The sequence below is a fragment of the Natator depressus genome, chromosome 14, assembly GCF_965152275.1.
Source record: "Natator depressus isolate rNatDep1 chromosome 14, rNatDep2.hap1, whole genome shotgun sequence".
Taxonomy (NCBI): Eukaryota; Metazoa; Chordata; order Testudines; family Cheloniidae; genus Natator; species Natator depressus.
In genome coordinates this window covers 750,417-767,452 of record NC_134247.1, presented here as the reverse complement: position 1 = coordinate 767,452, position 17,036 = coordinate 750,417, and the positions used below count along the sequence as shown (strand labels likewise).

The 17,036-nt window shown below is 55.3% G+C and overlaps 1 protein-coding gene across 1 annotated transcript in view; it reads right to left on the bottom strand.

Moving 5' to 3' along the window:
* Positions 1 to 106: 106 nt before the first annotated feature.
* Positions 107 to 17,036, bottom strand: part of LOC141998801 (guanine nucleotide-binding protein G(o) subunit alpha-like) — a 19,568-nt gene continuing 2,638 nt past the window's right edge. Inside the window, 7 exon segments of the mRNA XM_074971782.1 lie at positions 107 to 1,346; positions 4,353 to 4,440; positions 5,990 to 6,061; positions 6,664 to 6,793; positions 11,089 to 11,217; positions 14,898 to 15,058; positions 16,679 to 16,771. Coding sequence (XP_074827883.1) covers positions 1,150 to 1,346; positions 4,353 to 4,440; positions 5,990 to 6,061; positions 6,664 to 6,793; positions 11,089 to 11,217; positions 14,898 to 15,058; positions 16,679 to 16,771 — 870 coding nt within the window. The 3' untranslated portion in view covers positions 107 to 1,149.

Sequence of the window (17,036 nt, the reverse complement as noted above, 5' to 3'; positions counted from 1 at the left end):
AGCATCAGGCCCTTCCCCAGTTATCTTACTGCCCTGGCCCAAATGCCATCCATTCAGCCAGCTCTTCCCCCCTTCCTCCCCTTTAATGCACAGATGGGGGTGGGGGTGGAAACAGCATTTATTTACATCTCTCACTGCAGTGGCAGGGAGCTCAGAATCTCTCGCAAGGGGTCTGGGCTAAGTCTGGGTCCAGGCCTTTCTCCCACCCCCCGAAGTCTGGAAGAAGGCAGCAAGCTCCTGTGGGCAAGGGGGGCTTCCCCCCAGCCCCATTAACTGAAAAGGGGTGGGGAGTGTGGGACAGAGCCTCTGCCGAGCCCCCGGGCCTACTGACCATCCTAGCTTGATCTGCACCAGGGGCCCAGGGTAGGTGTGAGGGAGGCCAGCCCTTGGTTTTAAATTGGAGGCTCCAACTGCTCCTGCAGAGAGCCTGCCTCCAACTGGTTCAGTGTGGTGCTGCTGAAAGGCAACAAGCCAGCCCACAACTCCCCTCTGTCTTTAACCAGGGCACTGTCAGGACACAGCATAGACTGAGGGCAGGAGCTGCTGCAGTGCCTCATGCAGAGGAAAATGGGAGATTCAAAGCCCATGTACAATCCCAGACACCCCACCTCAGCCCTGCCCCTTAGGGATTAGAGCAGGGGTTCTCAAATGGGGGGTCGGGACCCCTCAGGGGGTCACAAGGTTATTACATGGGGGGTTGTGAGCTGTTAACCTCCACCCCAAATCTTGCTTTGCCTCCAGCATTTATAATGGTGTTAAATATATGTTAAAGGTTTTTAATTTATAAGGGGGTGCACTCAGGCTCACGCTGTGAAAGGGGACACCCGTAAAAAAGTTTGAGTGCCCCTGGCTTACAGTTACCATGCACAGAGTAGTGCTACCTCAACCTGGGCACAGTGTGGGGGGAGGAGGGAAGAGGTCCTTATCCCAGATGGAGCCAAGCAGAAGGAGCTAGTCCCAGAAGAACAGAAGGCTTAGGGATGATGGTGCCAGGCAGGCCCCTTGATGCCATCATATGTCCCTCTCCTGCCCAGTCAGCAGTCCTATCTCTAGCAAACGGCATCTCACTTGAACTCTAGCAGCAAGCCTCCCCCCAGAATTGCAGAGGCAGAAAGCAGCCCCTGGCACTGCAGCTCCCCGGCCTGCGCTTCACAGCAGAGCGGCTGCCTCCAGGTTCTCCTGGACGATGGTGTCCGTCACCACGTGGAATACACCCTGCACACTGCATGTGTCTGTGGCGGTGGCGGTGGAGACGTGGTGGTAGATCAGTTTCTGGGGGGTCTCGCTGCACGACAGGAAGAGGCTGGTGATACATCGGGCTGCAGCACCCACATCACAGTCTGCACCTGCAGGGGAGCAGATGAGGGCAAGTGAGACGGGAAATCTGCACCACTTCCCCGCGTGCTGCACACGCACCATGCAAACGCCCATCCCCTCAGCAGGCAGGAGCGCGCTCTCCCAGGACAGGGCAACAGGAGACTGCCATCCCCAAGCAGGGATGGGCTGGACAGCACCTGTGCTCCTGCTTGTAACCAGATGGCAGCCCTCTGCCCCATCTGGTACATAGGGAATCCACTTCTAGGAGCAATCCACTGACGGTCCTGGCCTGTCCCTAATGGAGGAGCCCACGTGGGCCAGCACAGGACACAGGCCCAACCCCAGGGAGCTCACCATCCAGAGGGGCACAAGGAGGCTGTGGCGGGGGAGCTATCAGCAATGGAGAAAGTGAAGTTTAAGGGGAGGCTGGAAAGGGGAGAGAGAGGCTGTTCCAGGTCTTGGGACAGCAGCAGGCCTGAGTCAGGGGATAGGCTCGGGCAGGGTAATCCCTGAGCGGGTGCACGATGGCTGGGATGCAGACAGGGCTTTAGCCAGAGTTGGAGGGAGGGGCAGGTCTGCCTTTATAAACCAGCCACCCAGTACCCAAGTGTGACATCACAATTTACTGCCATGGACTCTACTGGTGTCATGTCCGTCTGTGACATCACTAATTAGAATGGAGACTGTCTAACCAGGGGCAATGCTGGGAAAGGAATTTAAGGAAGACAGCAGGAAAATGGCAAAAGGCCAGATGTCAGCACAAGGCTTAATCCTGGCTGACGTCGGGGCCAGGTCTCCCACTGCCTGCTCCACAGCTCCAGGAGGGACACAAGGTTCTTTCTTCAGGGGAGAATTGGCTCCACTCAGTGGGAGCTGCACTTGCCCCCCCCCCCCGCCACATATCTGCCAAGGAGGAGAACAGAGTCTGGCAGTGTTCTGAGACCACCCCTCAACTCCCCAGCAAACCCTGCTCTCTGCTCCTAGCTATTTATTTCGGCTGGGCTCAGCCAGCACCTTACACACCTCCTCCTTGTCTCATGCTTATTCAGTCTCTCCACCAAGGGCTGTAATGTCCCCAGCTTTCCTAGTGTGTGCTGCCTGCCATTTTGTATTCTGTGTTGAAGAACCAGCTGGCCTTGACAGGGGCCAGTCTATTATGCTGCAGTCCAGCCAGGAGCCTGGCTCAGGCAAGGTGCTGGACACCTAGCTGAACAACAGTGACTGAGGAGCCATCAGAGAGCTATCTAGGACCATCAACAGGGATTGTCTCTCACTGCTGGTCCTACCATCTCACAATTAACTCTCTACAGGTGCCTGACTGGAGGGGCAGGACTGGAGTTTCTCAGTCTGGGCACAGAGCTAAAGGGAGTAAGACTGTATTTTAGAGAGGGTGCTCTCAGAGAAGTGGGGTCATCACACGCCAGAAGTCTGGGCTGGAGAGGAGACAGAAAGCAAGAGGGCTTCTGCCTGACCTGACATGCAGACTTCGGACTCCCAGAAGGGATGAGCTCAGAGTAGGGGAGGGGACGTCTGAGGACTGTTTGTCAGTTTGCAAAGATCCATAACTCTCTAGCACTTATAAGAGTAAAGTGACCGTGGATAAGAAATCCCCTTGCTAAGCTTGTGTTCCTTGCCTTCCCACCATGCTGCCCCTGAAGGGGTTAAACTAGAAGCCAGAGCATCTACAGCTAGGTGGAACTCTGGGGCATAATGTAAAAAGAAAAGGAGGACTAGTGGCACCTTAGAGACTAACCAATTTATTTGAGCATAAGCTTTCGTGAGCCACAGCTCACTTCATCAGATGCATATGTGAGCTGTAGCTCACGAAAGCTTATGCTCAAATAAATTGGTTAGTCTCTAAGGTGCCACTAGTCCTCCTGTTCTTTTTGCGAATACGGACTAACACGGCTGCTACTCTGAAACCTGTCAATGGGGCATAATGTGTGAGTGACTAGGGGCTCAAGAGGTATGAGGCATGGGTTTTGGGGACTAGGGCATTGGGGTTGCAAAGCCCCATGACTTAAAGAAAAGCTCACAAGGAGAGTGCTCTAGAGACTCAGAGCCTCGGGCTTAAAGACAGGTGGATAGGGCCCAAGTACAACAGATTAGTGACTGTCCAGAAGAGAGGACTAAGCTGGGTTGCAACATGTGGATTTCAGTCCCAGCAAGAAGCACCCCTAGGAATGGTTCTGTCCCTTGGGGCCACATGGCACCAACTACAGACCCTGAGAAAAGCCAAAGGGGCCCTCAGTGCAGATGTTCTCAAGGCTCAGGTGTGGGCTGTGATGCTCCACAGGACACAAAAGCCTCAGCTCCTCGCCATCTTGTGGTTTCCCCTCCCTGAGCTGAGCAAGGCCATGCCCTGCAAAGTGAGGTTCCTGGGGGCTAAGGCTGCTCAGCACACTGTAGGACTTGGCCCTAAGGAAACCATTCCCCACTGGTTGGCTCCAGCAGAGGGGATGAGGGTCTTACAGTAAAGCTAAGGATTCACAGGCCCCAGAGCTCAGCAGCTCCAGGTAAACTGCTTCGTTACGTGAACACATGGGACCCTAGCCCCCATGCTGGAGGCTAATTAGTGTGTCATGAGTGTGCATGCTGCCCTGTCAGACCCCAGAACAGGGAGGCTGCAACAAACCAAACTTCCTAACACTGACTACTCCTGCCACGTCAAGATCTCCTGCAAAATTCAGCAGCTGGAGAGGATCTTCCCTGCGCTGAGGCTCAGCTTGCTAATCTCACCTCAGGCAGAGAAGCAGGCGCTTAGAGACAAAATCCACTTGGAGATGTTTATTTTATAAAGACAAATCTGAAGAGGCAGGGAAGTCAGCTGAACTGGTTCCCATCCTGCACTTGGCTCACTACTGCTCGCGGCACCCACCAGGTCACAGCAGGGACCCCTGCTCCTCTGGCAGTCTGTTTCTGTGCTGGACCTGCCCCTTGTGCACACCCAGGAGGAGGAGCAGCACCATGCCCTGCCACCTCAGCAGCAAAGCTTGGTGAGTGCCCAGGGGCAGAGCGGGACGGAGGGAACCTACCTGGGTACTGAGGAAAGGAGAGACGCAGGTGCCTCCCCAGGTGCAGGATCTTCTCTTGGAGAAGGTCGATTTTATTCAGAAACTAGATCTGTGAAAAAAGCAGGATGATCAGAACCTGCCCTGGCTCTACAGGTCCTGTTCCCTAAGTTCCCTCCTCCCCTCCCGACCATGGCACTGCAGCATAGACCCCACCCACCCCCAATGCCTTATCTGCAGGACGATGCTGGGACGGTTAAAGGGGCAGCTTTGCCTAGTCTCCACTGAGAATCCTCACTTTCGGGGGGGGAGGAGATTTAACATCTCTCCCTCCCACACCATCTTCCAGCCCAGCACTGCAGGCCAGTGGCAAACAGCAGCGATTTAGGGCTTGGTTCATGGTAGTCCCGTGGCTCCTTTACTCTGCCAGACTACAGGAGATTGTCCAGCGCAGGGGGATTCCTTGGCTGGCTAAGCGCTGCTCCCTCGTATGTTGCTGTGCTCCAGCTACTGCCAGAAGGCAGCTGGGCGCAGGGTAGGGCAAATGCTGAGGCTGGTGCCAATACAGTACAGCCCCACAGGCGCCATGAAGCCACCTCTCCCATTGCCTGGGGTCCAGCACCAAACTCTGGCTGGGTGCAAGGAGTATTAGTAAAGTTGGTCTGACAGTAGCACCTAGAAGCCCCTGCCAAGATCAGAGCCCCTCATGCTGAGAGTGCTGCACAGACAGCGAGAGAGAGTCCCTGCCCCAAAGGGCTCCCAGTGACGAGACGACAGGCAAAGGGTCCCCTGCCATCTCTATGCACAGGGTCACCCAGCACGCTAGTGGCAGAACCAGGAGCAGAACCCAGGACTCCTGAGGGCCCTGACAACAGGCCCTGAATCCTCACAGTGCCCTGGGAGGTAGGGGAGAGTTCACCCCATTGTATCAATGGGGCACAGGGAGAGGGAAGTGACTCACCAAGGTCATGTGGTCAGTGGCAAAGCCGGGAGTCAAGATTCCCAGTCTCCAGCTTTAATCACTAGACTAGGCTCCTGCCTATGCCAAATCCACCGGGGGCAGCCAGGGGACCCTTGTGGGGAATAGAGGAGGTGACCGGAGGTCCCAGTTCTGGGCCCAGTTATCCTGTCAGGAACAGGATTGACTGACCACCCCTGGCTTGAGTTGCAGGAACTCAGCGCTCATAAGGCAGATGCCACTGTTTAATCATCTCATTAGCAGAAATAAATTAACCAATTAGCGAATGAGATAAGTGACAGGCCCGGCACTAACTAACACTGTCAGGCAGAACCAGTCCCAGCTCCACAGAGACAGCAGCAGCTGCTTCTTAATTACAAGTGGCAGTGCCACGCAGAGAAGGAGCTGGAGTCCAGGCTGCCAGAAGTGGTCCCAGTGTCTCATCACAGTGCCAGGATCCCCGGAGCAAGAGCCTGCTGTGCTCAGGTAAGGGGAGCAATGGGACAGCAGGACCATCCCACCCCTGCCATGTGCTGCAGCTTGCCTGTACGCCACCTGATGCTGGGACAGTGCAGGGTGGGGAGAGCCGTGAGCTCGCTGCCCCATTCCTTACAGCTCCTCCTCCTGGGGGAGGCTGGGACCGGAATCTCTGCAGCCAGGGCTTCTGCACTGCTCCCTTACGGTGCCTCTTGCTGGGACTCACCAAGGAAGTGCTTTGGAAGAACACATTGTTGCAGACAGAGGAGAAAAGCTTCATGCTTTCCTGAAGCCAATTCTGAGGAAGAAGGAAAACAACCTTGAACACCATGGAACTGCAGTGAATCAGCAGCAGAGCCAGTGGCCAACGCCAGCCAGCTCCCTGGGGACAGGGAGCACCCCTCTGCTTTCTTCCCCCAACCTGCAGGCCCCTGGGTCCTGATCTCAGCACCCCACTCTTGTGCTCTGCTCAGCACTCGGGAGCAAGGGGGCGTGCTGGCTGCATTCTCTCCTTAGGAAGGGCCCGAGGAACATGGAAGGGGGCAAACTGCACAGGCCAGGGGAGTGAGGAGAGATGTACAGATGGATAACGAAGGGCTGTGGGCCAGGGCATGAGAAGCCAGAAGCCCAGGGCTGCAGCTGGATCACTGGCTCTATGAGAGGCTGCAGGGGCGAAAGGGGGGGTTCTGGGCATGGGCAGACTGGCTGGTACAGTACAACCCAGGGGAGACCACAGGTGGGATTGGCAGGCTGCTGCCGTGCAGCAGGGATGAGGGTTCACGCCCTGGGAGAGGAGCAGCTCAGGTGCAGAGCGAGCCCCAGATTGCGCAGCGGCAGAACACTAGTGCCTTGAGCATGAGAAAGCCCCTGGGCCCCCCGACCCACCGAGCCTGGCCTTACCAGCGCTGGCTCCTCTGGGAGGGCCTCATTGTATGCGCGGAGAGATGCCACAAACAGCACAGCTCACGTGTCCTCTAAGCAGCCGAGCAAGTTCTGGTGCTCAGTGCGCTGCCCACCCACATCGTAGAGCCTGCAAGACACAGGGCAGAGTGCCAAGAGGGTCCGCCCAGCGAGGGGCAAACAGCTTCCCCAGGAAGGGGACTGAGCAGCCAGGTCAGACAGTGAAGGGTTAACCCTCCCAGCGCCATCAGGCTGCTCAGCATCACTATCCCGTTAGAGGAGATACAGGAAGGAGGCATGTGAGAAGGGGCTGCAGCCAGGTCACATGAGTTTGTGGGGGGGGGGGGGTGGTGAGAAAACCTAGATTTGTGCTGGAAATGGCCCACCTTGATTATCATGCACATTGTAGGGGGAGTGGTCACTTCAGATGAGCTATTACCAGCAGGAGAGTGAGTTTGTGTGTGTGGGTTTTGGAGGGGGGGTGAGGGGGTGAGAGAACCTAGATTTCTGCAGGAAATGGCCCACCTTGATTATCATACACATTGTGAAGACAGTGGTCACTTTTGATGGGCTATTACCAGCAAGAGAGTGAGTTTGTCTGTGGGGGGGCGGAGGGTGAGAAAACCTGGATTTGTGCTGGAAATGGCCCAACTTGATGATCACTTTAGATAAGCTATTACCAGCAGGAGAGTGGGGTGGGAGGAGGTATTGTTTCATGGTGTCTGTGTATATAATGTCTTCTGCAATTTCCACAGTATGCATCCGATGAAGTGAGCTGTAGCTCACGAAAGCTCATGCTCAAATAAATTGGTTAGTCTCTAAGGTGCCACAAGTCCTCCTGTTCTTATTGCCAGGAGTGGAACCCAGGGCTCCTGGGCCCCTCTGCTCACCAGAAATGCTTCCTCACTGATCTTTAGTGCAGTGGTTCTCAACCAGGGGTCTGGGGTCCCCTAGGGGGCCACGAGCAGGTTTCAGGGAGTCCGCTAAACACAACGAACATCAGACTCACTGGGGCCCAGGGCAGAAACCCAAAGCCCCACCGCATGGGGCTGAAGCCCGGGACCCTAAGCCCCACCCCTCGGGGCTGAAGCCAAAGCTGGAGCAACATAGCCTTGCAGGGCCCGCTGTGGCATGGGGTTCCCAGGCAAATGCCCTGCTTGCTGCCCCGCAATGCCAGCCCTGGCTTTCATATGCAGCAAACCGGTTGCTGTGGCACACGTGGGCCGTGGAGATTTTACAGCATGTTGGGGGGGGCTCATGAGGCAAAAGGTTGAGAAGCCCTGCTCTAGTGATGTGCCGCTGGGGACGTTCTCAGACCCACCAGACTGACTGCCTACCCCCAGTAACAGCCCAAGCTCTGGCCCCAGGAGACCCGTCAGTCTCCACTGGAGCCCCAGCCCGGGCCCTCAACAGCAGCCCCCAGCCCCAGTCCCACCCAGCCTGCTCAGGAGAGTTTATGTGGAAAGCAAAGGCTGCCAGACGGCAGGCTCCCTGCACCTTCCCTTTCCACGGAACCTGCTCTGCAGCCCTGGTGCCCAAGTCAGTGAGTGACAATCACGAGTGATCAGCTCCCTCCAGATGGCAGCTGAAGCTCCAATGAGCCAGTGGAAAATTACTGCCAGAATGCAACGGGCAAATTACAGCCCAGTCCACAGCTCATAAACCTGGCGCCATTCCCCGGTGAGCGATTGCGCTCAGAGTCACTGGCGGCTCAGGGACAGGCTGTGCCCAGCTCCCCTCTGTTCCAGAGACTGGCACCAACAGGGATACCAGCATCTCGGCCTGGCACCTGCCAGCTGGGGACCACAGGGATGGGAGAGCAGGGAGAGCTTAAAACTGGTGTCTGCCACATTTCCCAAGGGCCTGGGGGGCTCCGGGCAGCAGCCATGCACTGGGCTGTGGGACGTGTGGGGAGAGCTGAGAGTCAGGCTCACGCCAAAAGTTATAGCAGCTACTCAAAACAAGAAGAAACTCCCAGCCCTATGAGGGAGGCACGGGGCTTAGACGCTCCCATGCGTGGCCCAGGCCATGTCAGACGCAGCAGCATCTTCCCGCTCCAGTTGTTGGGTTAGTGCCTCACAGCAGACAGCAGCACAGAAACAGGGACTGTGCCCTCAGGGGAGGGTCTCTGGATGGCCAGATTCACACCAGCGAATCCAAACAGCTCATCACAATAACCACAACCACGCACTGTGCCTGCCCAGAGCCCCTCCATCTGCAGGAGCCCCAACAGCCGGAGGAGTCTAACGCATCTGGCACTCAGCTATTCCACACGAGAGCAGAGGGAATGGCCCCCAGCCTGAGGGGTCCCCCACAGCAACCCACCAGCCCCAGCACTCTGCAACCCACCCCTGGAGAGCAGACGCCTCGGGCTGCATTTGAGAACACTGAAGAGTGTTCAGTGTGGGCAGGCAGGCTCTAACCTGCCCCCCGCCCCAGCCCTCACCAGCACCATGCCAGGCCCTCTTGGGCCGAGAGTCCCAGGGCCCATCAATTCTTGCTGCTTCTGCTGAGGCAGCCAGTGAGGGGGCAGTCAGTGCTCTGTGGGGTGGAGAGACAGACAGAAACCTGCCCACATGGAACTGGGTCCGGATACCACTGCCAGCCCCCAGATCCCACTGCCAAACACCTCGACCTTGTCAGGTATTCCCCTCCCACCGCCATCTCAGCTACTAGCAGAAAAGGAGTACTTGGGGCACCTTAGAGACTAACAAATTTATTTGAGCGTAAGCTTTCGTGAGCTACAGCTCACTTCATAGGATGCATTCAGTGGAAAATACAGTGAGGAGATTTATATACATAGAGAACATGAAACAATGGGTGTTACCATACACACTGTAACAAGAGTGATCACTTAAGGTGAGCTATTACCAGCAGGAGAGAAAAAAACCTTTTGAAGTGATAATCAAGTTGGGCCATTTCCAGCAGCTGACAAGAACTTCTGGGTACTCTTCTGGCTCTGTCAATCTGTTTCTTCAACTTACAACTACAATACCCACCTGCTGAAGTGAAGAAACAGATTGACAGAGCCAGAAGAGTACCCCGAAGTTACCTACTACAGGACAGGCCCAACAAAGAAAATAACAGAACGCCACTAGCCGTCACCTTCAGCCCCCAACTAAAACCCCTCCAACGCATTATCAAGGATCTACAACCTATCCTGAAGGACGACCCATCACTCTCACAGATCTTGGGAGACAGGCCAGACCTTGCTTACAGACAGCCCCCCAACCTGAAGCAAATACCCACCAGCAACCACACACCACACAACAGAACCACTAACCCAGGAACATATCCTTGCAAGAAAGCCCGTTGCCAACTGTGTCCACATATCTATTCAGGGGACACCATCAGAGGGCCTAATCATATCAGCCACACTATCAGAGGCTCATTCACCTGCACATCCATCAATGTGATATATGCCATCATGTGCCAACAATGCCCCTCTGCCATGTACATTGGCCAAACTGGACAGTCTCTACTTAAAAGAATAAATGGACACAAATCAGATGTCAAGAATTATAACATTCAAAAACCAGTCGGAGAACACTTCAATCTCTCTGGTCACTCAATTACAGACTTAAAAGTGGCAATTCTTCAACAAAAAAAACCTTCAAAAACAGACTCCAATGAGAGACTGCTGAATTGGAATTAATTTGCAAACTGGACACCATTAACTTAGGCTTGAATAGAGACTGGGAGTGGATGTGTCATTACACAAAGCAAAACTATTTCCCCATGTTTATTTCCCCCCCCACCGTTCCTCATATGTTCTTGTCAACTGCTGGAAATGGCCCACCTTGATTATCACTTCAAAAGGTTTTTTTTCTCTCCTGCTGGTAATAGCTCACCTTACCTGATCACTCTGGTTACAGTGTGTATGGTAACACCCATTGTTCCATGTTCTCTGTGTATATAAATCTCCCCACTGTATTTTCCACTGCATGCATCCGATGAAGTGAGCTGTAGCTCATGAAAGCTTATGCTCAAATAAATTGGTTAGTCTCTAAGGTGCGACATATCCTCCTTTTCTTTTTGCGGATACAGACTAATTCGGCTGCTCCTCTGAAACTTGTCAGCTACTAGAGACATTTTAGGTCTTTATCAATGCAAGAAGGACTCAGAAGCCTTCTGTGTGGGAGGACAGGGCTGCTCAGGGAGGACAAGGGAGAGCCACGTGCCAGATAAGCCCACACAGAGGGATTAATGGGAAATCAGTGCGGCTTTGCTGGTCCGGGCCAGTCTCCCGGTTAGCGCAGTCAAGTGACTATTGGGAAAGTGTCTGCTTAGCAGGCTGATTTCCTCCGGCCCCACCTCCCCAGGGCTCTGGGTGCTGCCAGGCCAGGCCTGATCCCATGCTCCCCTCACAACTCATCCAGCCACTCCCTACCCCAGTGAGTCTCATACGCTGGCCACGCATCTCACCGAAACGACAGGTCCTTGATCCTGAAGTGAGTCTCAACGACGCCACTTGTGCGCAGTTGGACACGAAGCACGTCGCTTGGCGTCGGCCAGAACTTGGGATGGACGAGCTGTTCCATGTTCTCAAAGAAACTGTGGAGAGCGGGGGAGAGATCCTTATAGCCTCCCTCATCGACACAGCATTCTCCCAGAGTCTGTCCACGCCTCCCTAGCCAGCTCCCCACCACAGAGCCTGACCAATGCCCCTCCCTCACCCAGCCAGACTGCCCAGCCCTCCTTCAGCCCCACATTCTCCCCCACCCCAGGCCTCTCTCAAGGCCTTCAAATGACATCACAAGCTCGGGAGCACTCCAGTGCCCACGCTGTGCCCTACCCCAGTACAGGTGTTTGAGGCAGTTTCTCTGACCCAGGGCTGGGCCCCTAAACCCCCCAGGAAAGAAACCAAGTCAAATCCTTTTCTAGCCTCCAGCCAATGGTCCAGCTCCCTTGGCGGTAACAGGCAGCTCCTTCCAAAGCCAAACAGCACCAACCCCCACAAAGAGCATGCTTGGCCCCATGCCCTGGCCCACCCTAGGCCTTGCACCGACTGCAGCCTCTGCAGCTTTAACCAAAGCAAACACCCAGTAGATGCTGGGGTCCCTCAGCACAGCCCCTTCTGCTGCCCAGCGCCACATACACCCCTGAACTGGAAGATGCCGGTTGCCCTTAGGCATCCTGAAGCAGGGAGGCATTGCAGGACTGTCCAGCTGAGAACTCAGGGATCCCCACAAACCTGGAGCTCACTGGCCAGAAGAGGGGCCTGGGACCAGGCAGATGGAACATCACAGGTTCAAGGGGCGGCAGCTTGAGAAGCCAACACATCCACCCACCCCAGCCCAGCAGGGGTCACCGGACTGGGGCTCATGCTACACCCGAGGCCGTGGACGAGCAAAGCCCCACGACGAGGCTGGAAGATGAGCTCAAAGCCTGGCAGTGTCGGTGGCAGCTCCTGACGGGAGAGTCACTGACGCTGCTGGTGCAGCCCAGGGCTCCGCCACCCCCGCACTCCCCAGCCCGTCTCGGAAGCCGCACTACACACGGTGCTGCAGGCGCATTTCCATCATTTCACACGCGCCACAAACGACTCGGCAGCTCCCAGTCAATCCCCCGGCAGGCAGGGGTGACACTTTATTGACTCTCCCAGTCTCTGCTCTGCTGGGGCTGACAAGCGCACAAAGCGCTTCCCTCCAGCAGCAATAACGTGCTTGCAATTTCCATGCTAATCTCCCCAGCCAGGAGGAGCCGTCCCACACCGCAGACAGGCTTTCCAAACAAACACTCCTCTGGACAAGAGCCCCATCCCAATCCTCTGCCCTTGGGGGGATGACAAGTGGCTGTCCACCCCCCCCCACGTCCCTCCAACATCTTGGGGGAGACCCAGGAGTAGTGCTGCTGCCCCCCGTGCGTCCCAGGCTTCAGCACAGATGTGGCAGCTCCCCAACCCTGTGTCCTTGGCACTAGCTGCAGACAGAACCCCAGAGCACTGACGGTGAACAGCTGATGCTTCCTTCTCCCGGCTTTACTCAGCTCAGGACGCTCTCCCGCAACGGGCCCGGCTAGCCAGTGAAAATGATCCTTCAGATCAGGAGCTGAAATTGCTTCTGCGATGCCAAGGCAGAGACCCAGGAGCTGCCGTCTCAGGCTGAGACTCTCCTCCTCCCCAGCGGCACCGGCAGAAAGATGCAGCAAAATCTGCCCTTTAATTCTACTTCCCTGGTCTGGCAGCTTTGGCTGAGGGCAAAACAAGTCCCAAGCCCCAGGAGAGACAAGCATGTTGACAAACACTCAGATCTCTCCAGAGATGCGATGCAGCCCCAGGTTTCCCCCCCAAAAGCTACCCCAGTCCCAGGCTCTCTCAAGCAGGTGACATTGTGGGACTGGCATCACTGACTGCAGAATTTGAGGCAGTTTATATTATGGCCTGTCCCTGCCCCCACAGCAGGACGCACTGGAGCATTAATGGGAGTTGGAGAGAACACAGCTATTCTGGTCACAGCTGGGGGGCCCGCTCCAGGGGCGCCCGGTTACTCTGAGAGCAGGTGCACTGACCTGCATGCGTTCTGGAAGCCAGGGCCTCAGCGGAGCCATACAGTAACCACAACTTCCAAGAACAACTCTGAACAGAAAACAATCAAAGACCAAACTTGAAATTCATGAGCCTTTCCCCCAATTTAACTCCATGTTTTTTTCCTCCCCCAGGACTCGCAGGCCGCAAGCAAACACAAGCACAGAAAAAGAGGGGCCCGGAGGCACTAGGAGACTGAAGAATATAAAATGCAAAAAGATTTCTGCTCAGAATCACAATAAGAGGCCGCAAGGAACTGAAGCTCTGCCAGGCACTGTTTATTCCATCTCATCAAGAGAAGCCAAAGTTCCTGAGAAAACGAGTGATACAAGCAGCCAGGCACTGAAGCACTGGGGAGAGCAAAAATTAAATAACATTGACATTTTTAATAACCATTGCAACTGTTTGGGCCCAGAGGCAGCATCTTTCTATGGAAATGTTCAGCCGGGGGTAGAATTGACACTTTTGTTGGGTTGTTTGTATTTAATGACAAACTCTTCTTGAGTCTGACTTTGCAGAGGGAGCCGAGAACTGACAGGTCTCACCGTGCCAGGGAATGAATATGGAAATGGGAACACTCCCACCCCAAGACAAACGCTGAGCTCCAGGAAGGCCCAGAGTGGCTCAGGAGACACAACTTGCCCTTTTGGCAGCCTGAGGCAAGAGCAGGCGCAAGGCAGCAGCTGATGGATCTGCAGAGGCACCGAGATGTGGCTAGGAGACGAGCGGCAGGTGTGGTGGTGTCAGACACCAACAACGAGAAAATAGAAGTCCAGAATAAAGCATCGGCCACATCCAGCCAACCCCCCAGGAACTGCCCCCCGACCACAGCCCCTGCTGAGGCCAGTGCAGCTGCCATTCTGCTTGGGGTTGTCCAGTCTGCTTCTCTCTCCCAGTGCTCCCCTCCCGCACACCACAGATAGGCAAAGGAGCAGCCCCAGAACCACTGCTCTGTGTCCTTAACCCCTCTCCAGCACAAACAAGCCCAAAGTCCTCCTTGATGGATGGAACCAGCAGCGTGCTCCAGCCCAGCCCCCAACACCCGATCACAGCCCCAAGGGCCTCATCAGCTCAGTGACCAGTGGGGTGGGGCCCCTCCACGACCTCACCCCCCAAGGGGGGGCTGGGCAGTGGGCCAAGCACAGTGCAATGTGGGGCCCCTTTCTCCCAGGCCCAGGGCTCTGCTCTGCCCAGCGTTGACTAACTGGGTGAGGGAAAGACGAGCTGAACTCACGGAGAGACAGAGGCAGCAGAAACCGACACCGATCAGGAGAGAAAGCCCCACTCCAGGCTGGGAGGCTGCAGAGAACATCATGGACCAGGATCCCCCTACAAACCACTGCTGCCTGGCAGGCTTGGCAGAGACCACAGAGTCTGCAGCAGGCTCTTGTCTTCGTTCTCCCCGGCCGTTGATCCAGCTCTAGTCACTTTACAGCTGTTGTGGGGGGTCCCAAACCACTCCCGAGCCTCCACCGACAGGGACCACTCTCCCTGCCAGAATGCAACTTCCTGGGGTAATCTGCGTAGCACAGGAAGGGGAAGAGGATGTTTTGCTGCGAACACACACCCGGCTGAGGTGGCAGGGGAATGGAGCCAGGCCACAGAGGATGATTAACGGGCAGGAGGGGCCAGCAGCTCTGGGCTCAAACCCTCCCACACACAGCAGGACAGCCACTGTGCAGTGCACTCATGGGGCTGCAGTACTCACTAGAGTGCAGAGTCATTGAGCCCATATTTGTAGACTCTCCCGGTTGCTGCTTGCACTCCAGCATCAGCCCAGGGGCAGCACAGAGCATCTGACACCCAGGGAAGCACCATCTGGGTCTCATCCAAACAGTGGCTGCAGGACAGCACGGAGCGAGCATGCACCTAGGACAGGGAGAGAAGGACCCAGATCAGTTGGGAATTGCTGGAGCATCTTGGCTTGGGGCAAGCATCGGATAGGAGGGCTTCAGAATGGGCCCAAAGCCTCCAGGCCACCCTCTGCTCAGCTCGAGAGAGGGATGGAGCCTCCCACAGTTCCATCCTCCAAGCCACTCCTGGGACTGACATTTTCCTCAGAAGGCTCAGAGCATGCGCTCATGTGTCGGGGGGGTGGAAGGGGGGAGAAGATGTTCCCTGAAAGTTTCCCAGGCCCTCCCAATCACAATCCCCTTCTAAAGCTTAAATCTTTCCCCCAGTGACAGGTCTCCTGGCTCCAGGAGCAACTGTGTCATGGATTGGAATGCATCTGATGAAGTGAGCTGTAGCTCACGAAAGCTTACGCTCAAATAAATTGGTTAGTCTCTAAGGTGCCACAAGTCCTCCTTTTCTTTTTGCGAATACAGACTAACACGGCTGCTACTCTGAAAAAAGTCATTACTGAAATGCCAATACAGTGACTTGGAGATTAACAGTCACAGACATGTACCCCCCCCCCACCAACCGCAACAGAGAACAGATACACACACCCGCTCCCCTACGACGTGGGGTAGGGGCAGGGGAGAAGAGGACATAAGATTTGCACACACCTCTGCAATACTGGGTGACCCCACTCAGGTAGAGCCTACAAGATCGCTTGCACTCTCCTGCTTTATAATGATGACACTGAGTCTCAGCAGTGAGCTGTTCTAGCGAGACCCACCTGCCCCCCATCTACCCAGCTGCCCAAATCTCCACCTTCCCCACTCCCAAACTGCTGCAGTGACACTCTGCGCTTCCAAAGCAGAGCCTTGCAGCACCCTGACAATACAGGCAGCATAAAACAAATGCAATTTAATATCATGCTCAACATCACGGACTATTGCACTCGCTGCATCATTTTGTTTTCTGGTGAATTCAGTAAGGCTTTCTTCCCTCAACTCATCTGAACATGTGCTGATCTTCCTGCCCCACAGGCCTGGCTGCAGGAACTGGAGGTGGGGAATCACAGACACTGGAAACTAAGGGGGACAATGGGCATGGGAAACATCCAGGAGCTGGGGTGGGGACCTGTTGTAAAATTTGCATTAAGAGACCAACAGACCCCTGATTGGGAATAACACTGAAGAGCCGCCTCCACCCCATAACCACACCACCGGGTGCTGATCAGTACGAGTTCCCTGACGCAGACAACCGTTTATAGGTGCTGGAGCTAGGGGAGCTGCTGCACTCCCTGGCTTGAAGTGGTTCCACCATATACAGGGTTTGCAGTTGGGTTCAATGGCTCTCAGCACCCCCACTGTACAAATTGTTCCCCTGCAACCTTCCTGGGAGATGTGGCTCAGAAAGGAGACAATTGCACAGGTTATAAGTGGGATAGCTAGCAAAGGTAGGGCACTCAGGAAGCAGGTGACAGAAACCACATGGAAAGGGGCCAAATGTGAGCGCACGAAGGTGTTTGGACATGAGTAACTCCTGGAATCAGTCTCCTGAGTGGATCTCACTGAGGGAGTTGTGTCCCCTCCCCCAACTCCAGTTGAGCCCTCTAACACAGGGGACATGTGCTCCCTCCCACAGCAGGCCAGCTACCTGATTCTTGCTGCTTGTCAGGTAGATGTGCAGAATCCCCATGCCATGGAGAACCAACTTCATGGAGCTGAGCAGATTGTCCAACACGGCAGGCTACAGCAAGAGGGAGACGCAGAAGGGACTCACTCTGAGGGCAGGAGAGGAAAGGGAAAACTTGCGAGTGCCAAATGGGAGCCAATGCCGTGGGAGCAGCAAGTGCCCTCCAGTTCCCAAAGTCCAGATCATCACCACAATCGTACCAGATCTGATTCCAGTTAATGCCATTCAGTAACAGAGAGTCAGTCCAAGAGGCTCTCTGGCGAATTGAAGGAATCTGAGCATGAGTCCAGGGGACAGATAAAGAAACTTTTTGCCCATT